Source organism: Pleurodeles waltl, chromosome 3_1 (genome assembly GCF_031143425.1).
Source record: "Pleurodeles waltl isolate 20211129_DDA chromosome 3_1, aPleWal1.hap1.20221129, whole genome shotgun sequence".
NCBI lineage: Eukaryota > Metazoa > Chordata > Amphibia > Caudata > Salamandridae > Pleurodeles > Pleurodeles waltl.
The window spans coordinates 1,154,465,085-1,154,488,695 of record NC_090440.1 but is presented as its reverse complement, the minus strand read 5'-3'; the positions used below and the strand labels follow the sequence as shown (position 1 = coordinate 1,154,488,695).

General features: G+C 40.2%; 1 protein-coding gene across 1 annotated transcript in view; it reads right to left on the bottom strand.

The window, feature by feature from the left end:
* Positions 1 to 23,611, bottom strand: part of OPCML (opioid binding protein/cell adhesion molecule like) — a 1,147,432-nt gene that overhangs the window by 587,884 nt on the left and 535,937 nt on the right. The window contains exon 2 of the mRNA XM_069224456.1: positions 532 to 764. Coding sequence (XP_069080557.1) covers positions 532 to 764 — 233 coding nt within the window. The remainder of the gene's footprint in view (positions 1 to 531; positions 765 to 23,611) is intronic.

Below are 23,611 nucleotides of genomic sequence, written 5' to 3'. Positions count from 1 at the left end.
CGTAAAGGTTTATGAACATAACGTCTGACTGCTTTAGGACTGACATAGACTTGAAAGTTGCAAACTTACACAGAATTTCCTTTGCTAACCTTTCTTTTATTTTCACAAGCTTCTCAAACTTTGGGAAGCATGCACAATTTAAAAGCAAAAATAAGGTTTGTATACACAAATCCAAAAATCAAAAAACAACACATATAAAAAACAATGCATATTTTGATGGGAGAATATTCTTGTGAAATATGTCCTTGTGAATCAATTCTTCCATAAAAACTGCCTTTAAGGGAATTTCTACTATAAATCATATTTTGTGAATTTGATAAACGTCGCAACCTTTATGAAGTGCAACATTTTGTTAATTTGCAGGAGATGTTTTTCATATATCCCTCAAAAGAATGAATTTTGGTACATTTAGTTATATTCCTACAGAATCCACCTCTCATTATATCGTCTTTGACATCAGCACAATTAAATCTTTGATAGTACATCATGGTGAAAAAACAAAAGAAGTGGCAATAATGGACACTGACTTACCTTGCACGATAAGGTGTACACGTGATATCTTAGGATGATTGTCCGTTTGCACAGAGCACGTGTAGGGTCCCTCATCATACAAATCCACATCCTGGATTGTAATGCTGTACTGGGACTTCGTGTTTGCCAAAAGAATCACCCTCGGATCCATGGTCCACTTGTCATTGCCAGTGTACAGGATAGTGGTGCGGTTCAACCAGGCCACCCGTGTCACCCGGCTATCCAACAAACACCTGCAGAGGAAGAACCAGCAACATGAGTAAGGATTACTTAGACCTTAAACTGCATCTAGGCATCATTATACATAAACTGCAAAATCCCTGTTCATTTAATAGGACTAAGGACAAGACAACATTGATGCACTTCATTAACTAGTGGCAAAATACGGACAATGACTAGTGAGGCATGTTAACTGTGGGTGTCAAAGCACCGAATGAAATGAGAAATGACAGAAGATGAACATAATAGACATCATAGTCAGTACCCATGTGTGGGCCCAGTGCTCAGATTGACATATCTTGTGAAATCTAATGTTTTGTGGAATTCATAGAGGGTATTTTACCTCTTCGTGGTTGAAGAGCAGTAGCTATGCATAATCTGCCACCTGTTCCAAAAACACAGCAAATACGTGTGAAAACCATAACCTGGATGGTGCCAGAGGTCACTTGTCAGAGGGAATCACAAATATTCTCAGGTGTCATCTCATCAGAGCTAGAGAATCATTGATAGTGCAAGTGACCACTGTTAGTAGGAAGTCCCAGGACTTTATATCTCCCATATTGGCTGTAATGACAAATTCCAGCTGCCATCCTTTATCACAAATTAACAAAAAGTTGTGATTTGAATGTGAGAATCAAGCTTTAACACCACAAATTACTTTCGGCACATTCCGTTCCATTTTTTTGTTCTCATGGACCAGCTATGAAAAACAATGGAATGGAGGCTGGCCAGAGTAAACACCAGTGGAACCGTCTGGTGTAGGAATTTAATTCATTACTTTTTAGCTATCAAAATGTGTTACTGTAAGTCATAGGTACTCGCAAACATTTCCCAGAGGGCCGCACAGATGTCAGTACAGCGAGGGTTGGGGTGATGAAAGGTTGGCGTAGGGGGACACAAAGCAGCTGCGTGGTAGGGACAACAAAATGAGCTTTACCATGGTTTCTGTGTGTCACCAATGCTCTATTCTCATGCCCCTAGAATTAAAGTCACAGCATTAACATCTAATGTTGAACATGAGAGGAAAAGAGACACTCATCTGGTCGGTAAATTGCATAATGTGAAACCAGAAAACCTGGTTATCAGTCCTGGCATCCCCACTTAACCAAATTGTGTGATCCTAGGCAATTGGTTAATTTCACTTTCCCTTCCCTTTCTTTACTACCACATATAAGAGCCCTCTTGACACATACGAGTTCAGGATGTGTGCTGTACAAAACTATAATGTTGTTCCAATTATATAACAAGACTACGCACAAAGTGCACCTGACAAATGAGTTGCCTCTTGTTTCAATAATGGCATTGTTCTCCAAATGGGGGCGGCATGAATGTTACCAAGATCATGTTTGAAAACTGTCACTGCTAATGTTTCCGCATGTTAAGTGCAAGGTGTGTTTAAAACTAAAGGTGTTTCTAATGAGAGGTTGTCTAGGACACCTTTCCTTCCAGACTGTTACTTTCATTAACATGTAAATAAAGTATACTGGTTTGTGTTGCAGTTTTCTGTTTTTTCCTGTGCTGTTAAGTGAACAGCAGCCCAGTGCTACTGTTCACCAGGGTGCCACAATTAAACATCAGGAAGGCCGCATGCGGCCCCCAGGACGTACTTTTAGTATCCCTGCTGTAAATGAAATATTTTGCCCCGATATGGGCCTTTAATCACTGCGCCATCGGACTCAAACTGCATCTTTCCCATGAGGGCAAATAAGGCCATAATATGTTTGGCACTTTAGTTGCCCTTCCTAAGATATGTGGCACCAAGAATTAGTATGACCATTTTGGGGCGATGCCAAGACTGGTTTGCATGTGGTTGGTCCCTGTCATTAGCTTTCAGATGAGCTAAAAATGAAGTATTAGGATACGCCCTGAGAAATTATTATTGGCTGAGACTCCCTCACTGCCATGAATTGTTTTTGTCCTGTGAAAGTCAGCTGTTTCTTCTGCCTCAAATCCCCTTTAGGTGAGGAAATGTGCTTTGTGTTAGGTTTTACTTACTGTAAAGTATCACAAAACAAGTGCACTTTCTCAAACTGCAGACAATTACAAATGTGCCAACTTTACTATATGGTAGAACCACATACACAATACAGACTAATTTAACACCAAACAGAAAGGTGGAGACATCTCTTTTTAGGAGCAAGACTAAATATGGCACACATTAATCTTAAAGCAGGAATAACAGAGTAAGGCTCTTTAGTGAGGAAAATTGATTCTCTTGACCTCGTGAAGCTGGACTGGCAAGTGGAGTTGCCATGGTACCATGGGCTCTAATTCAACCATTCAAAATGGGTACTCCTTTGGTAGTAAAAGACCATCATAAATGAGGTGCTGTGGACCTCAAATGACCATAGTCCCCAGTACTGATTTGCCACTACCAGGTAAAAACGTAGCTTTGTAAGCAATGCCCTATCATCATCGATTAAAGCCTGTAGAGGGAACCTCTTATTTGAGAAGATTGTTGTCCCCAAGGCCATAAAGGAGAATGGTAGTGGTGAGGTCTGAGAACAACTGTGTTCCCAATATAAACACCAGTGAAACAAAAGGCAAGTACTAAATTGCATCACCCCAAAAGAAGACCTTTGCGATTTGCTTTCATTACTGTGTTCTGATCTACTTGTGTTTATCTCCTGGTAAGGTACCCTACTGTACTTAAGGAGCTTTTGCTCACCCATATCTACTAGTAAGTGAGTCCTTGGAGTTATATAATTTCTATGCTAATGGAGAGAAACAGGAAGCTTTCAGAGAGAAAGACAAGGATACAGAGGCGGTGACTCTATGTATAAGCGTATTCTGTGTGAGTGACACTAATAGCGGCAACAGCCTTGATTTGCAAATGTTAAAACAACGAGGTTACACAAATGGTGCATTACATGGTGTAGTTTCTTGCATGTTTTATAACCAAACTCTTTTTGCTCCGAACAGATTCTGTAGCAGTGTGATGTTATTACTAGAGCAGAATGAAATGAAAGCTTCGTTTAAAATGCTGGAGTTCACAGGTACATGCAGCAGAATAAAGACAAGTGGTTTTCAGCACTGTGTGTGGCGTAGTCCTTGGTGTGTACTGAGGCTGGGGAGGACGCTACAACTGGTGACAAGATTGGGGTTAAGTAACCTGAAGAAGGACAGTGCTCTCCCTGAGAGTTTGCCTTAGTCATGTAGACAGTTTGTGCGCGCTGTGTTTGCCTTCATCAGAGTGCAGAGTCGACAGTTGGCAAATGTAGAGTCAAAGCGCAACTCCAGCCAGCCTGATACACTAAGCTTCATTGAGAAGTCTATGCATCGATGTACACAAAGCTACGACTAAGACCATAACAAAAGGTACTGTGCTGCCGTGCAAAATAAGGTTATATATGTACAGACCATTAATGCTAAACTTGGATAAACCAGGTTTACAAAGCGTTGCAAGGCAGAGATGTCAGAATATGAAAACTGACATGTAGAAAGGAGAAAATAAATAACTTAAAAAGGTCATCAAAAAGAGTCATTGTGCCACAGCAGTCGACAGAGTGACTCAAGGAGAAGCGCTCAGGGATGTGCTTACAGAGCTGTCCATAGGCAAAGCCGCTGCCCCCTAGGCTGTTGAGTGGGGCTTAGAACAACTCCATAGGTCTTCAAAGAGCAAAGAGTTGAAGCCAACAGCTCAATTTATAAAAGTTTGATTACGGCAGCTAAGCAACAAGATGTGGTTTTACCTAACGTTATAGACAGTCCTAAGGCCCACACATCAAAAGACACTTGAGAAAGTTGACATAAACATGATCATCAAACACCATCAGAGAGCAAGCTACTCTCAATGTCAGAAAGGTCCACACTAGTTTATAATGCTACAACCTTCCTGACAGCACCATTACCTTTTGATACCGCCAAAAAGAAAAATATTGGAGATAGATGGACTTCTTGTATATACACATTTGAGGATTTCATTGAAGCACTTGAAGAGACTGAAAATAGAAAGATTATCAAGTATCTCAAAAACCGTTCTGGTATTTGTGTAAAAGAAGTTATAAAGAGAAAGCCGAGAGCTGATGAAGAAGTCACGTACCGCCAGGTTAAAAATGTGTTGAATATGAAGTTCAATCCAGCACCAACGTTGATTATGAAAAATACATTTTCAGTCAAGAACTTCAAAGAGTTGGTGGAAAGACTTGATGCACTTATCAAACACTGTAAGTTCAACAAATGTAATGATGAAGAAGCTATGCATCTTAAAGTTATTGATGGATGCTTGTCAGATTCATTCAGATTACAAATGTTGAGAGAAACGCTTAATCGGGAGCAAGTATTGATGGTTGCCGGGGCAGAAGAGCATGCTGAAAGATAAGCTGCTGACATGGAGGCCAGAGGTGCCCTGAGCGAATCAGTCATGAGTGTGAAAAATCTTCAAAAGCAAAACACGGAAGGACAAAAAGATGATGTTCACCCATAAAAAGAAGTTATGTTTTAGATGTGGATTTTCGCTTCCACATGAAGAACTTGTCCCACCATTGGACAGATATGTACAGGCTGTGAGATTGAGAACCATTTTGTGAAGATGAGTAGAGCAAAGGAAAAAGTAAGGGGCATATTTAGAAGCCCCGGGTGCCTCCTTGCGCCACAATAGTGGATTTTTTTTTTTTTACGCTAATGTGGCCCAACAAGGCCTAAATCGCTGTGCCATATTTACAAAGTGGTGCAAGGCATGCATTGTGCCACTTTGTAAACCTTTTTGGCATTTTTAATACCTGCTTAAAGCAAGCATTAAAGGGGGCATGCCATTGATTTCAATGTGCCCCTATGTAATATTCAGGGTTAGCACTAAAAGTTTGGCGCTAACCCTGAACTGTACATCAATAGCGTCAGAAATTCTGATGCTATTGCCCCTTACCCTGTGCCATTGTGTGCCGATTTTTAAATATGGCGCACACATGGTGGTGCTAGGGAGGCACAAGGGGGCACAAGAAAAGTGGCTCTACATGTAATGTAGATCCACTTTTCTTAAATCTGGCCCTAAGTGTGTCATGGCTCAAAGACAAATTGGCTGCCTGAAAGTTCCAGAAGCAAAGTTTGACTTGTGCCCAAAAGACCAAGCGGTGCTATCAGTTGAGGCAAATGGACACTAAATGACATAGTTTGTCATCTAAATCATCGTTAAGCAGTTCTTCTGTTTCAATGTTGAGTGAAAGTGAAGTAAGTGAATGTGCCCTGTCAATGTTTACCTCAGAGAAATACGTGCATGTTGGGGTGGTAGCACGTGAAGAAAATGTCAGTCAAAGAAAATTTGACTTGCCAGTGCAGCAAATACCTACAAACTCTGTCCAAAGATTACATTGAAAATAAATGTTTGTGCAATACCTTTCATTATCAACATTTGTGCGTCAATAAACATCATGACTGAGGATAAATTCAATGAGCTGTCTCAATTACTGAGGCTCACGCCATAGAAGGGCTGCAATGATGCCCATAAAAAGTCAAGGTTCATTTGTAGTGACAGTGATATGGGACTGATTTTCCTGAATTACAACTTTAATGCTCATCACAAACTAGTGAGTCTGTTTACTCCATTGTTTCATAATTTAGGAAAGATTAAGACTTTGAAACTAAAACTGCATATTAATGAAGATGTCTCTCCTGTTCCTCAGAGACATAGATGAATTGCTTATCATTTACAAGAAGCTGTTACAAAAGAGCTTGAATTGCTATTTAAACATTACATTATTGAGTGTTCCACTGGTCCAATAGCTTTGGTGTCTTCCATAGTGGTAGTGTCCAAAAAATATATTGAAGGAGATGTAAGCATGCATCAGGCAAACAAGGCGATTGAACGAGAATTACATTGAGGTCCACACATTGCTCACATGATAATTCAATTGAATGGTGCAGAGATCTTTTCCCACCATGATTTAAATGTTAAAATAAAGATTATTATCAGATGGAATTTGAAGAACGTTTCATTTACATTACAACCTTTTCTACACATGTTGGTTGGTTTCAGTTCAAAAGATTGGGGCTCTGATTTATACTTTTTGGTGCAAAACTGCATTAACACAGTTTTGCACCAAAAAGGTTTAGCACCTGCTTACACCATCTCTGAGCACCAGCTGGGCACCATATTTATGGAATGGTGGAAGCCAGTTCAAAGGGCAGGCTAGCGTAAAAGAAATGACGTTAGCTGGGTGGGGCTGGCGGTATGGAAGAAGGGGGTTTTGCACCAAAAAATGACTCTCGGCAGGTTAGAGTACAAATAATGACTCTAACCAGCCTAGAATCATTTTCTGTTGCAAAACCATCCATACCTTATGACTCCTGTCTTAGAAAAGACAGGAGTCATGCCCACCGCTCCAATGGCCAGCACAGGGGACCAGGGTCACCAGGGCAAGGCCATTGCACCCAATGCCACGTAGGGGGGCCATTTCAGGGCCCCAATGGCAATTTAAAAAAAAAATGAAATACCTACCTGTACTTACCTATATTTACTTATACTTACCTGGGATAGGGTCCCCACGATGGAAATAGGCCCACAGGTCCCTTAACGCCTGACCTTACCCAGGCATTAAATAATTGTGCAAAGCAAGCTTTGCACCATTATTTGACCCCTCCCCCCAGTGCGTGATTTTAGCACAGGGATAAATATGGCACTAAGGCCATAGAGTAATTTTTTACACGGGAACGCCTACTCTTCTTCTCATTGACGCAAAGTATGTTTCCACGTCCAAAAAATGACTTTAACTCCACAACTTTGGCGCTAGACGGGTCTAGCCCCAAAGAATAACTATGGAGTTAGTTTTGCACCAAATTTGCATTAAAAATTCACACAAATTTGGTGCAAAACAAGTATCAATATGCCCCTTAGAGTCTGTAATGGATGTTCCTGTGCACACAGACTGGAAACTATCAAATAGCTGGGGGCAGCCTGTCAGTGCGTGACATATGATAAGCATACCTCGATAAACAGTGAGTTTTTATTGGGATATAAGAAGTATGAAGCTCGTGAATGGAATGAGAGGCAAATTGAGGATACAATACTGTGCCGTGGCATTGACTGGCAGAGGGAGGATACCTAAGCATATGGTGTCATTGACTCTTACCCCGAACATTTATGGCACACATTGGCATTGACTGGGAAATGGTGGTGGTTACCTCAGCACACGATGTCAATGGACGGCATGTGATGGGGATACCTGTGAACATGATAACAATGGCTGGAAAACAACTTTTACTAAATTTCAAAGAATGGCATTCAGGGTCAAAATGAATACATTCACTACCAGTTACGAGTTGATATTTGGGAACACAATTATTGAATGGCAAGGAATTATTTGTGATAAATGTGTTCACTAGAATAAAAAGCTAATATTTTTGGGCAGCTTTAGTTGCTTATATCATTAACTTTGTATGTAGGTGGGCAAAATGCTTACAATGGGAGTTAGCACTTTCAGGACAATAAACGAATTTTGAAAAAAATATAAAGTGATGCTAAAATGGACTAAACCTTTGTTTATTCATTAAAAATGACAGGATAAAATTATCTGAAAAATTAGGGCATTGACACAATATTTCGAACTCATATTTACGTGCCGATTTGTGCTGAAGTCGGCACCTTTTGATGCGGGAAACAACATTTAATTACCTCCTCATCCCTTTCTCATTCGAATCCGTATGGAGTTTCGTGTGCTTACCTCCCCCAGACACCGCATGACCTTGCTAAAACAAATAAAAACCTTCCCATCCTCTGTCTTCTTTACAGTACCTATTATTAGGGGATGGACCCAACTGCAGAAGGACAAAGGAAGGTAGGGAGATTTTGATTTCTTTTTAGCTAGGTCGTGTGATGTCTTGGGATAGTGAACACAACTCATTTAATAGGAACTGAGGTGAGGAAGGGTCAACGGAGTAATGTCAATTGCTATAAGTATTCAACGCATAGCCCATATTGTAGAATTTCACAGTAATGATAGTTTGTGTCACTTTAATTTAAATATACATCACTGTTGTATTAGGCCTGAACCTGTAATATCTGCATTATCTAGCTCTCATATTAAAGCCTTTATTATCTCTCTAACTTGTAACATAAACACTGTGTAATGTTTCAGATTATTACTTCTTGATAAATTGTACATTGCCACCTGCACTTTCCAAATACATTTGCCATATTGTATGATAAGTAGTCTACAGAGAAGGGACATGACCTTTTAAGAACTATGTAAAAAGGTGTCAAATTTGAGAAACTGAGATGAAAAAAATGCAGTTTGATTCCTTTTGTAAAATTTCTTCAAGGTATACTGCAGAAAAACCACTAATGATTATCTGTCATGCAGTATTGTAATTGTTTATAATGTCCTTTCAGATGTGCCTGTAAGGTCTGCAATACAGCGTTATGACCAGTTATTCCAAAGCTTAAAAAAATAAACACCTACAAACCATGAGGAAGCCATCAATCTGCCAGTCAATCCGTCCTCAGCTCTAAAACTGTAGAAGAGTGAAAGTTATAGTAAAGGCTCAAAACCTGCAGTGTTAGACCCATTTCCATGCTTGGACATACCCTACGCACTTTTCCTCAGTTCCTCTGCAAGAGTTTTCATCGCTCTAATGAAACATAACTTGTAGTGAATCCAAGTCTGCTGGCGATGGGGTAACTTCTTTTGATTTCGGAGGTCATCTGGTGGCCACTTTTGGAAGCCTCCTTAAAAGCTAAATAGGATGTCCTTGTTGTTAATCCATCTGCTCCTATCACTACAAATATCCTAAAATCAACTTCAGACAACTTTGTGTTTAATTTGGGCCGGTGGTTGTTGCTGGAGGCCACAGGCACTCATTTGTGGGGACTGGCAGTTATTTTTCTTTATGAGAAACTTATCAAGAGCAGGTGAGGGGGAAAACAACAAAGCAGAAAGATGGAGGAAGCGAAAGATGGAAAACCTGTCATGGAAGGAGAAAGGAAGAACCTGCAAAAGTGAAATACAGGGACAGGGGATTGTCTGGTGGTGGAATAAAAGGACATGAGGTGGATTCCATACTACGCAGCCTTGGTATTCGGTGCATTGACATTTAACTGCACTGGCCATAGACTTCACAACTGAGCTTTGGTCATCGCCCCTAATTGTTTATCAAATTGAGCAATGGATAACCATCCACACTATCTCTCTTCTGACCGTGTCAGTATGCCTTGAGATTATTTAGTTTCTAGAGTGTGTGTTAAGAGCCACTTTTAAAATTATATATATATATGTATATCTGTATATATATATATATACAAATATATATATATATATAGAGGCCCAGTAGAAGGCATACAGCTGAAATGCTTAACCCCGATTATGTATTTGTTTTGCACGCTGGAGATTGTGCAACGCTCATTTAATAAGTTATAGATGCAGAAATATTCGACTGGGGAGGATCCTGTATTGTGCTGCCGTGTCGGTGTTCTTGTGGAGTACACTGTCTATCTATCTATCTATCTATCGATCTATCTATCTATCTATCTATCTATCTATCTATCTATCTATCTATCTATCTATCTATCTATATATCAATCAAACAAATCCATACTTACTTCGGGAGAAGGAGCACGGACTCTTCGGATTCAGAAACCTCCAACAATTTTAATTTAAAAGCTTCACCAACGCGTTTTGGCTGTAGTCCTAGCCTTGATACAGCCGAAACGCATTGGTGAAGCTTTTGTATTAAATTTGTTGAAGGTTTCTGAATCCGAAGAGTCCATGCTCCTTCTTTCGAAGTAAGGATTGATTTGTTTGTTATATTGGGCAACTGGCACGCGGCATGGACTGCCGCGTTGAGTGGCCCCTGCTACAGCTGGACTTCGAGTGTTGTGGAATATATATATATAGATATATATATATAAAAAAGAGTGTCGCTGGTGTTGCAGGGTGCTCCTTACTATAGCAGCTCTCCACCTAAAATTGGGAACTTCCCAGAGTTCTCCATTGTTTTTTGTATTATTTATGCGTCACTCTAACCCTGAAAGGGCCTTGGTTAGACATATATATATATAAATGTGTGTATTGTTTTCAAATATTTGTTCATATTGTGTATGTGGGCAGTAGAGAGTACCTGTTCTGGAGACAGGGGTAACAACATGTTTTTCAGGCACTGTTTATGCTGTGCAGTCCTTAATTTTAAATGTTACAAGAACACAGTTTTAAGTTAGAATTTCCTGTAGCGATGTGACACTATACTTAACATGCTTTTTGCCTTCCTTGTGAATCATTTGTGGCGTTGTGCAGGGGTGTCCACCACAATATCGACCCTCACAATATTGACCTACAACTGTATTGTGACCATAGTATTGACCCCAGAAATATCCTAAATGGAAATGGAAATTTACTTTTATCTCCTTTGTGATGATATTTTGGAAAGCAAGATTTTGGTCTCGAAATATTTGTGGGTCAGTTTCTCGATCGCTATACAGTAGTAGAACACTGTTTTGAATTTTCCAGAGAATATCCCTGGTTGCTTGCACTTTTAATGGTTGTTGTATGGTTAGTCCAGGTATGATTGTCATATTGGGACTCAATAAGCAACAGTCAGTTTGTGAGTCACTAGCAGCATGTGTGCTAATCGAACCAGAATCTAATCTCCAAGCTGGAGATAACGGACATGCTGCAGTTGTCATGCTTTCCTCAGAGAGTTGGGTAAAAATAGAAGCGGTAAACTATCACTCTGTAGAACTGCTTTCCCACTGGGACCCTTCTCTGTGTTAAACACCTGAAGTTATTTAGCACCTCCGGCAGAATTATCGAAGGACAACTGAAAAAGAAGACATTTATGTGAACGTGGTCAACCCTAAAAAATGCGCCTACCCTAATTTCACTTCCTCAGTGGTTCTTTTAAGTGCAAGGGATTGCTATCGCACTGTGTGCTTTTTGAGACAAATCTTTGTGTTTTCAGCCAGTGTATTTTCTTAGTTTGACACTGGCCACACAGCTTCCCCAATGAAATTGTGTAAAACCCACAATCAAATAAACATTGACAAAGCCAAAAGGCCAAAACCCAACACAAGATCAATTGACTTTGCTTGTTGTTCAAAGGTGACGAGTTTGCCAACTTTCTCCACTGCCAGAAGCTCAGGGGTGTGAATCTGGTCGCAGGAATATGACACAGAGTGCAGTGAAGTGTCGGCTACTGTGTTGCCTTGCTGGAAATTAAGTTGCTGCAGGGGCACGGTTTTCCTGCGGCCTAATTTCCATTCCTTTTTGGATGAGGTTTCCTGCTTCAGTGAATCTTCAGCCAGATATGGGAAAGTGGACAACACCAGTCTCGGGTAAATTCAGGGAATAATGCACTTCTTCATAAAGTGTGATATTCTCCAATTTCACTGGACTGAACAGGCATATGTGTGCCTCTCAACAAATAGGGAAAAGAAGGCCTGAAGTCCAGTGTTACTGGGCACTTAGAAGTAGTTTCCTTTTACAGCAAAATGCTGTTTTCCGGCAGAGTGAATTCAAATTCTCTGGGGCCCCTGCAAAGATAAAATCAATACCTTTTCTTTAAAACCAATGCATTTTATTGAAATCGAGTTTCAAACCGTATGTCATTCTTTGACAGCTTCTTTAGATGTTCTATGCCAATACATGCTTCAAGGTATTCTGACTTCTTCAGTGCCTATGCGTTACAATGTTCATATGAGTCCATATTAAATTTTGTATTCAGTTATTTGCACTTTTGTTCCACCCAATGATAATAATAATGTGCCCATACCTATGCCTGGGGTAAAATTTAATTACTGCAGAGTAATTGCCATAATTTTTGCAATTTTGAGTAACAAAATATTTGTAAAATTACTGAGTTTATGCCACTGCTCAACATTGCGTAGTTTTTGGGAGAAAAATGTAAACACAAGATGTACCGTTCAGGTAATCTTTGAGCAAGAGCATCATTTCATGTAGACTTTTTACTCAAGCAGACCACTAGGGTAATTTTTTATTGCAAAGCTACAAATCTGAAGGTGAACGGCAGTGTTTTGAACGTGAGTGGCAGTTCTTTAATGTGAGTGGTCAACAACCATTCTAGGTAAAAAAAAAATTACCCAAGCGGACCATTTAGGTACTTTTTAAATGTTCAACTGTGAATCCAAAAGTAAGCAGCAGTGTTTTGAATGTGAGCAAACAGAAATCAACCTGAAATTATATTTTCATGTTGCATTTTTACCCAAACGGTCCACTCAGGTAATTTTCTCAGTGAGGGATGCATTTCACATAATTAGGTGTAATTTTAATAATTTTTTGGTCATGGTGCGTGTTACAAATTGGGTCTGTATTTGGCAGAGGTATGCACCCTTCCAAATAGGGACCACAATCCTAATCAGGGTACGTCAGATACACACCTTAAATTAACCTGTGGTTGCCCTTAGGCAACTTCGCACACAGCAGTCAAGCTTAACTTAAGAGGCAATGTGTAAAGTATTTGTCCAACACTTAAATTACAGTAACACATTGAAAACACTACAGAAAGACTCCATATCCAGTTTAGAAAAAAAGTGGATTATGATTTTTTATTTAAAACAAGACAATGACAAAAACCTAAAAAGTAGATCGTAAGAGATGCATGTTAAAGATTTAGGTGACAATAGCACGTAGAAGTGCAAAGCGCTATCTGTAGTTATCTGGTTGCATCAGACGAGGACAAAGTCACAAGTTCAGGCCGACTACATTGGAGCACGGGACGGCTACAGGGACCCAATTTAACCTGCTGAACACAGTACCTTAAATTTTAGTGCCTGTACTGCATGGCATTACTTTGCAAGGCTTTGCGTCGTCCAGGACTGGTTCCAAGAAGTTGTGCAGCAAGGCTTTGTGGGCCTTGGGCTGCTTTGCGCTGATCCTGGGGAGCTGTGCAGTGAGGAATTGCAGGGCAGGGCATTGATTTGTGTCAATCTCAGTGAGTTGTGCACTGAGGCTTTACAGGACTTGGCATCACTGTGCATCAGCTCTGATGAGTTGGCATCTGCATGGCAAGGCTTTGCGTCAACCGGTGTCGATTCTTGTGAAACTAGCAGCTGTGCAGTGAGACTTTGATGGGCTACATGTTTCTTTGTGGTGGTTCCGATGAAAACCACAGAAGGCCGAGTATCTTAGGCCCACTTCTAATGGTCCAGGACAGGAGTGGCACACGTAGCAGGGTAGATTCACAGACGGCAGAGTCCAGGTGCTGTAGCCGGTGAGTTGCAGGCACTCTTTGATGTCTCTGAGACTGCAGAAAAAAGGTGACAAGCCAACAAGTTCTTGGAGATTTTTTGGTTCTAGGATGTATAGAGCAAGTCCAGTCTCTCTCACTGAAGGACAGAAGTAGCAGGAAGCAGGCCAACACAGCAAAGTAAGTAGCAAAGTGGCAGTCCCTTCTATAGCACAGCATACAGTAGGTCAACACAGCAATGCAGTTGCAGAGTGACAGTCCCTCTTGGCAGCACCGCAGTCCTTCTTCTTAGCAGTGTGTCCTTGGTTCCAGTAGACATTTGATCTGGTGGAGTTTGAGGTCTAGTATTTGTACTTTGGTGGCCTGATTCTGGAAGGTGGGTAAACCTTCCAGTCTTTTTTTGAAGTCCACAAGGTCCCAATCTTGCCCTCCCTGGCTCTAGACAAACTACAGGGGGTTATGCAGCCCTTTTTGTGAGGAGAGGCACAGCCTTTTTTAGGAGTAAGTGTCAGTTCCTGCCTCTCATTTAGCCCAGGAAGGCCCTTCAGCCTGGTGATAGGCTATCAATATGCAAATGCCACACCCAAGCTCCCTTTGTGTGTGACAGTCTAAGGTGAATGCACAAAGCCCAGCTGCCACCTGTCACAACCCCATGCATGTATTCAGAAACAGGCAGAGGCACAGAATGGTTAAAGTAAGAAAATGCAACTTTATGAAAGTGGCATTTTCAGACTTATAATTTAAAATCTGACTTCACCGTGAGTCATGATTTTACATTGTGAGTACATGGACACCAAACACGATATTTCTCTCTTTTCCCAATTGGAAATTACACTTAAAAGATGTTATAAGGTGATCCCCGTGTTATCATATATCAAAGATAGGCATTGCAATAGTGAACAATTAATTTAAGATTTTTTGCACTATCTGAGCATGTTAAACTTGAAGTACATGTCCAACATTTTAAATGCACTGCACTCTGCCCTTGGGGCTAACTAGGGCTGACCTTAGGGTGACTTGCATGTACCAAAAAGGAAGATTTGGACTTGGCAAATGGGTACACTTGTGAAGTCAAAATGGCAGTTTAAAATTGTACACACAGGCTCTGCAGTGGCAGGCCTGAGCTGTTTGAAATGCTACACCCACCCTACGTATACCATGATCTGGAATGTCAGAGTCAGACAACTGGTTTAAAAATGAAATACAAACTCAAGTAAACATTGGACCGCATAAGCTCTGTAGAAGTGGGAATACCGTGAAACGCATGTTGGCATGAGATTAATTGAGAATTGTCAAAGAATGGCATACATTGAACTAGAAATTTCAATAGAATAAAAAAAGTTTAAGAAGCATTGATTGTGAAGACAACTTATTGAATGTATCATTTGAGGTGCCTCAGCAACTAGAATTCATAATTGAAACATTGCCCAAACCACCCATTGACAGAAAGAAAAGTAAATGTTCAATTTTTAAAACAGATTTACAGCCTGGCTTCCTATTTCTAAGTAATCCTGATGTTGATAGATAAGGAAAATGAAGCAAATAGAGTAAAGTCTATCGATCACCGAGAATTATAAAAACCGGAATGCCTATATTTTAGCTTAAGTCTTCATGTTCCAGATTTGCTGACTGTGCATTGGGCCACATACCCACCTTTTATGCACACATTCTCTCACAAAGGCTCAATCCCTGGGTAGAGCATTCAGAGATAACACAGTGATCACTTTCCAACCTGTCATGAGTTACTTCTTCTTAGTACCTCTCTAGAGGTTCCCTGCAGCCAGTGATTTAAATAGGCAGGTACTGTCCCCCACTGAGTACCTGCAGCTGATAATTTAAGTAGGCGGGTACTATCCGCTATTGAGTACCTGTATTTCTTTAATTTGAAATCCAAGGTATCTGCAAGTCCCAGAAAAGATTAAATACTCTTGATGGGAAAGTACCTGCGCTTCTCAGTAGTAAACTGGTACCCTGCGACAGTGAGCATCTGCACTTTCTTATTTCCATTTCAAGCACTATGGCTGCAGCCATACCACAGCATATGAATCTAAGCCTACATCACTCACGAGTCCTTACAAAGATGCATCAATGTTTAAAGCATGTTAATTTCAGTAGGAACACACACTGCTATTGAAGCGCAGGAGTCATGTGAAGGTCAACACTGAGAGATTAGTTTATATCAATAGTTTCCATCCTACCTCGAATCTAGGTTGTAGGGAACTATTTTTATGGAGGTTATAGTCCTACGTTAGTGTTGATTCTTTTTTCGTTCTACTTTCATCGCTATTCCTCTCTTCCTCTTTTCCCTCTCCTTATTTCGGGAATATCTGCGTCTTAAATTCGGTGTACCATTTCTTTATTGTTTGATGTCCACTGTGGATTAATACTCTACTGATTTTGTGAAAAATCTGAATTACAAAGCATTCAAACCTAGATTCTTCATTTTGAGCTATGCTATAATGATCTCACACGGAGGCACATTTCTCGCCAGTGCACCAGTCTCATTTTCTTGATACCCATATCAAGTCCAATCTGAAAGCCCGTTCAGAGGGAGACTGATATCTGCTGTTAAATATCTGGTGCGTCTACTTCGAAGTTAGAAAGCAACTACATTTTAGGACACATTTGGGGGAAATTATTTATTCCTGCAGTAAAATCCAGGGCGCCGCTGTGTAAAACAGAAAACTTTTATGTCTGAGGCAATACAGAGTGTCATTGCAAAGTGCTCACAGCTCCTATCTGACTACCTAATTAGGTGTGAAGACAAGGGACTCTCAGGACGGGAAGATTGAGCGCAGAAGACATTGCGCTCCTTCAGCCGTGCAGGTATTTGAACTAAGCTCCCCCAGCGGTGTGTCTGCTTCCTCACGTCTGTCAGTGCCATCCATCAGGTAAATGCAGCGGAAGGCCTGAGACATCCAGCGAGACTGTCTTAAGCAGCGACGAGGCAGCAGGCGAGGGACTGCAGGCAAAGTGGGAGGCAGCTATGCGCGGGCTTCGGTCTCGCGCCTGTGTGAAAGAGCAACGTGCTGAGAACTGCGAATCCCTGAGCATGCTCTGATGGGGCTTTTTGGTACATGTTAATTTCCTGCTGCCATGCCCTGCTCGCAAGCGCGTTGAAAGTGCATGTTTTTGTGTTTTGTTACGTTTCTGCGGATGGCTTTGCTTGAACAGACTGCCTGCAGCACTGCAAAGCTTTACATTAAATGATCTTCAAGCCCTTGCTATACAGGCAGTTATGCCCCGGTGCATTCCTTAACATGTATCCTTGATCTAGCCCAGGACTTACTTGTGGTCCTACCCCATTACTTGAATTATTCATCGAGTTCATGGCTCCCTTTGCAGTCCTGCCCCTGTGCAAGGCTGTACTTGAAGTTCTCCCACGATGAATGGCCCGATTACTTAGTAATAATCTTCATTACTCATAGTTCACCGTGCCTTCCTCTCAGCCATTACCTCATTAGGCACAAACCCGCTTCAAAGGACAGGAAATATGACAGGAAATTCTAGCTTTTATTCCACCTGTTTTCAACTGAGTACCATAAATAGGTTGGCATTCTCTAGCACTTCTTGTAACCGAAAACTCTCACAGAGGCCTGGAGCAGGGAGGTTGGGTAGTTCACAATAATTGGATTGAGGACGAGTTCCACTGAGAGTAATGAAGGTTACCACAAAGTAAACACATCATTAACTCTACGTTCCTCGTCCTGATCATTACGTCATGAGATATGACTTGAGTGAGAATGGCATTGACAGTGATGGGTAGAAGTGAGAGAGCTTATCTATTGAGGACATTGATAGTAGATGAGTTTAATAAATCATCTTCATATGAAGTGACTTTGAGGCAGTTGAGTATGTTGGTGCGATCTGAGCGAGATAGTGCTATGAATAATGTCCACTACAAGATGGTAGGTGAAGGGTTGGTTTACTAGGCAATATAGGCTTGGTCTTGCCAACGTGATGTTAAACAATCTGTATTTTTTTCACCAAATAGAGGCTGATGGCATTAAACTTGTCTGTGTAGAGTGAGACAGGTAGGTAAAGCAGTAGGCTTATATAGTGCTTCATTGTCCTGAAGAGTATTTTGTTCCTGTTGGCACTATTATACCAGTGCTTTCATTGATGGCACTGGTATAATATTTGATTTCGGCTGCTGTGATGGGTTGTCTGTGCGCTGAGTGGAGGACATCAGTAGGATTACATAATCAGAGGGTTCTCATTTCTCTTCCATGTCTTTGCTTTTTACTAATGGAGCACTTGTTGACAAGGTTTTTGGTGTACCAGGGTGCTAAAAGCTTCAGCTTGCATTTGTGTGTTTTAATTTGAGTGTGGGTGCTCTCATGGTCTTCCCGAAAATCATTGAACTTATTTAAAAGGATATTGATGTCGGATATAAAGTTGGCAAGGCAAGAGATGAGTTTGAGGTTTAGGTTGTCAATGATGAAGCTTTTTAAAAGATCTGAAAGCTTGTTGGTCTCTTTTGTCATGACCCTGGGTTGTTGGTTGGAAACTGAGTGGGCAGATGGGGTGGCAAAGTAATAGGTCAAATTTAGCTGTATGGGAGGTTTGCATTGGATGGTTGATGATGTCAAGAAGATGAGGTTTGTGTTTTAAGCGTGTTGTTTAGTTGATAGGCTAGATCATGTTTACTGTGTCAATGAGTTTCAGAATGATGCCCCTTTTTGTGCGTGCATTATTTGGGGGGTTGACCCTACACAGGAGGGTTGTGTAGACATGTCAAAGGGATGAAGTGGAGAGCAGTTCTGAGAACCAGTCAATAAAGCCCTTGTTTTGACCAGGAGGTCTGTGGATGAGATGGAAGGTGTTTGAATGAGTTGTGGAGAGTTGAAAGTGACATTTGAAGAGCTCCATGGGGTTTTCATTTGCTTTTTTTGCGCTAGTTGTAGTTACCTTAGAGCCATGTTATAGTTACTTGAAAGAACTCTAAACATAACTGTTGAATTTCTATGGTTTTGTATGAGTAAATTCAGAACCTAAGTATTACATCCCCGTAACCTATATATATATATATATATATATATATATATATATATATATATATACATACATACCAGTCCAAAGCTGTATTACTGTGCCTGGAGTGGTAAATGGTTTTTGTCATTTTACAGCTCGGCAAGGTTGACACTGTGTCAAACCTCTGCTTAAAGACTTTGCTGTACAAATGGCTTAATAATTTGTCACTATCTAGCTCAGCGTGGATAGCACTGTGCTAATCCAATACATAAAAGCTTTGCTAGATAAACAGACATTTGAGGTGAGCAAATCTAGAGTCTCTCTGGTGTTACAGAGTGCTCCTTACTAGAGCTGCTTTCCACCTAAACTTGGGAACTACCCAGAGTTCTCTATTCTTCTTTTTTGTATATATATATATATATATATATATATATATATGATTTACTATTTATTCCATCTACATACCTTGAAGGTATATATATCATCAAAGTACATATATGTGGCTTTAAGTAAAGTAAACCTATATTTATTTTTATTGTCAATATTTTGGTACTCAATATTATGTCCTTGATGTTGCAGTATAACATTTTAGAGCTAATACTACCTTGAAAATGTTGCAAAATGTAGTGACAATGACACTAAATTATGTGAAAATGTGGAAAAGTCTCACTCATGAAAATGCCTGAAAATGTACCACATGTGCACATCTTGTTTTTAAAAGTCAGAGATACCAGCAAGAGGTTGGATGAGAAAACCATCTTCACCCCTAAGACTGTTTCACTCAGTCTCCTACACAAAACAATTATGGGGCATGTTGAACCTAATTGTGAAGCATATTGTACATGCGAAACATCTGATATTTCTAGATTACCCTTAATGCAAATACATAAATATCTTCAATTTAAGTGGCATAATACAAATTTCACATGGATGCAGTTCAATTTGTTTGCTAACAAAGATTCACAACGTTCCACATTTCTTCTGTAAGACTTTTCCCGTCATGAAAATTAACTTTGCCTTCTCCCAAGACGTTTTTCTGTGCCAGATAATTTTCACAGCATTGTAGCATAATTTGTACCTCAACCATACACAGCCAGATGGACAATGTGTGCAGACTTTTTTTGCTAGAAGTTTACCTTTTGCCCCACTTTTATGCACCACGGAAAAGGTGTGCCATTTTGTTCTCTAGGGTTACAATTTTCCTATTATACGATTTGCATGAAAATGTAGCAATGCATGAAACGTTTCAGCCTTTACACTTTTCATAGAATGTTGTAATGGAAGATAACAGAAAGAAAACTGCAGTTTAGCCGATCTCTAATCCTTAAGTAATCCATTTTCTTAAAACCCTTTTTGTAACGTTAGACCTTCCAATGGTTTCCCAAAACATATACTTATCAATAATAACTTCTGTTTTATGCTACTCCATATCGAACACCTCTGTCATGTCTGTGTGTAAACAAATAACAGCTGTTTCTCAGTGTAATGCTACTCAATTTACCAACCTCAGCTTCTTCCATAAACCAGTGAGGTAATGTGTCATCTTGGATTTTTGGTTTAGTGCAGACAGTTTAGCACTGACAGAACAGTAGGCTGGGATGTAATGGTTGTTATGAATGCCTCACATGACAATACTATCCTTTCTGGCAGGTGCCTGGAATCCAGTAACCTGCGTGTCATTCCAGAGGATCATGCTAGTGTGGCATTTGTCGACTGCCTATCCCCAGAATAATCTTCCCTCTACCACATTTCTGTTATATTTTATCTTGTTTTTGAATTTCTAAATCTTCCCGAGTGTGGTTCATATGGGATATAACATGACATAGGCTGACATCATGCAAAAGTCAATCTTAAAGTTATTTTGGACATCAGTTGTGGGTCCTAATATTAACATGGAAGATATGCATTGAATGCAGCTGTTAATCCCACACTACATACATGCCTTTTCCCATTCCATACCATTTCTTAATTACCACTTGATGAAGTAGAATACATAGGATAAGGAACATATTAAAGAGGTATGACTGGAGAGTCAGGAATGTAGTGATGTATTCATCACAAACAACAAATCAGAAAGAGAAATGCAACACAGAAAACATAAACAAGATAAACATTTCCCATCTCATAATATGCATTAATTTCGGAGCGATCTGAGATAATAACCAGGCAGATCTTCAGTCAACCCTAGGGAATCCTCTCAATTTAAGGAGTCTAGTCTGGCCTGGATCTTGTGCAGAGCTGCCGACTTGGCATTGAGCAAATGGTTCCAGCCCTCAGTGCGGCAGAATGAGATGGGCTAACAAGGGATTCATTACCGCCGCAGCATCCGCCGGCCCTGGCACTGTCCTTCCTGCAGCCTAATTGTGACATTCCTCATCTCTAAATGACAATTCTGCAATTGGCTAGTGATTTACATCTCTTCGATGTCAACGGCGTGAAGATCATTGTGGGTTTTGGTTTCTTAAATTCTGCCTAGGGAGCAAATTCATTCAAATCCACTAGGGCCTGTCCTTGCAGGCACTGGGCTGAATCATTGCAGCAGTTGCTCCAAAGGTCTCAGCCGTCAGTGTATGTGCAACTGTTCCGATTAATTGAGGAACTGTCACAACTTTCCCTTAGTACTATCACACAAAATCGCCTGAATTTTATTCTTTCACACTTTGCCATTAAATTCACACATTTGCATGACCTGAAGACTGCCCATTGATGACTATACACCCAAGGGAAACAAGGGAGTAGCAAGTCAAATACAAATCACTAAAACATATGATGTGAGAGTCCTCATACTGTTCCTATAGACAGCAGCATCACTGCAGAGTTTTGGGATATTTCAAACTTTTCTTTTTCGGAGTGTGAAGAAAAAAGTTAAGAACCATTATATCAACTTGTAGCAGAGGTGTATGGAAGGTAATTTCCCTTCAACTTTCTTTACTTCTTCTTCATGCAGCATTTCATGAAAAAAGATAAGTCTGCAAAAAAAGTAGCTAGTCCCTAATTTCCCCCCCTTTTTTCTAAAGAGTGTAGCTTCAACAAGTTCGGACAGTTTATAACGTTTTGAAAGAACTTCCAAAAGAAGGAAAAAGTAAAGTTTCGACATCGTTGCATGCCCATGGTATTAAGGGAGACAGCAGAATCGTTATCTGATTGAAAAGTATATCATAGCCTGTAGAATGGTAGAGGAAATCTTTCTAACACAATACTGAGGAAACAGAGACAAGATCCCTGCCATAAAGTATAGAGTGGTTGTCTTAATGTGGATTTCGCTCATTCGAAATATTGAGTATGTTTATAAACGTTTATAGCGAGTTATAGCAGGTCAGGAGCCAAGAAGATCGTCTATGCTTGTGAAATTGCTACACAACTAGTCAAATCTTGAAAAGTGTCATCTGGATAGACAACCATGCTCAATTTGACCAGATCACATTCCCCTGGTGGTACTTGAAGCTGAGAAACATTATGTGTAAATGTTTCTACATTTATTGACATGCTAGGCATGTTCCCACATCTATAGGAAATATCCCAGGTCAGCATGGAATAATACATCTGAAAAACAGAGATTATTTAGATAACTGGATAAAAGTCTGCCTTACTTGCAACATCCCTCTCCGAGACAACTAAAGCAATCAAGGGAAAGGCACACACGGTTTCTGCAGTTTATAGAATATTCCACTGCTGTACAAAACACATACCTCATCAGGAACTTGGCAGCCCCAACTATGTGCAAGAGCAATCTTACCAATAACACCATTAACTTCTGGGAACATTGCCAGTTTTCTTTTATTTTTTGTTAAATGATATGAACTCTGGCTCACACCTCTTTAATTTACCATGGTTGTTCTGGCTCGGCTGATACACCTCACAAAAATCATAATGGAAAGTACCTCAATATAGCTCCAAATTACATGGGTTTGAAGTGTATGTTTAAGAATCGAGACCATAAAGTGTTATGGACTTTTGTGTGTAGTTTCATGACTGAATGGAAGACTTGTTCAGTGTTATGCAAGGGTTTACGTAGCTTTCTGAGCTTCTGCAGGAAATGGCATCAACTGATGCTAATATGTTTGCCGACTAATGAGCCCAGGAGAAAGGTAACAATGGGGCAGGTGTGGTCTCATGGGCTGTAGGTTGCAGTCAGGGTTTGAAAGTTTGAGATGATAGCGGAGAATACAAAAATTACAATTGTATGTTAAGGAATTCTCATAAAATATATCGGACAATGATAACATGTGTTGCTTACAGTGCTTAGAACCAGCAGAAGAATGTGGTGCTTCGTGAAAATTCAAGTTCATTAGGGCAAAGGTTTTGACAATCTTAGCACGTCTAGCTTCCTGCAAATGCGCTGGCCACTGCTGGTGAAGCCCACTGGCTTTTGTGTAAGGGATCACAAAATTAGACAAAAATGGAGCAAAAATATTTTCTGTTCAACTAGTGAATGAACAGTGGAGAAAGATAACAATAAAACCATGCTCATCGTGCCAAAAGAAAGATATCAATAAATAGAGCAGTGACATAAAGAGAGGTGAATCTGAGATAGAGGTGAAGTAGATGGAAGACACACACAGGAAGATAAAATGGAAATAGAACGGTGAAGTCCAGATTCTAAGGATCTGCAGAGATAGTTGAAGTAAAGAGATGGAGTAGAAAGATAGGGGTAAACTGACAACGTGGTAGAGAGAGCTGAGGTTTTGAGACAGAGATAGAAAAAAGTGTGGTAGAGAGAAGAATTTCAAAAAGATGAGGTAAAAAGAGGTATGGGAGA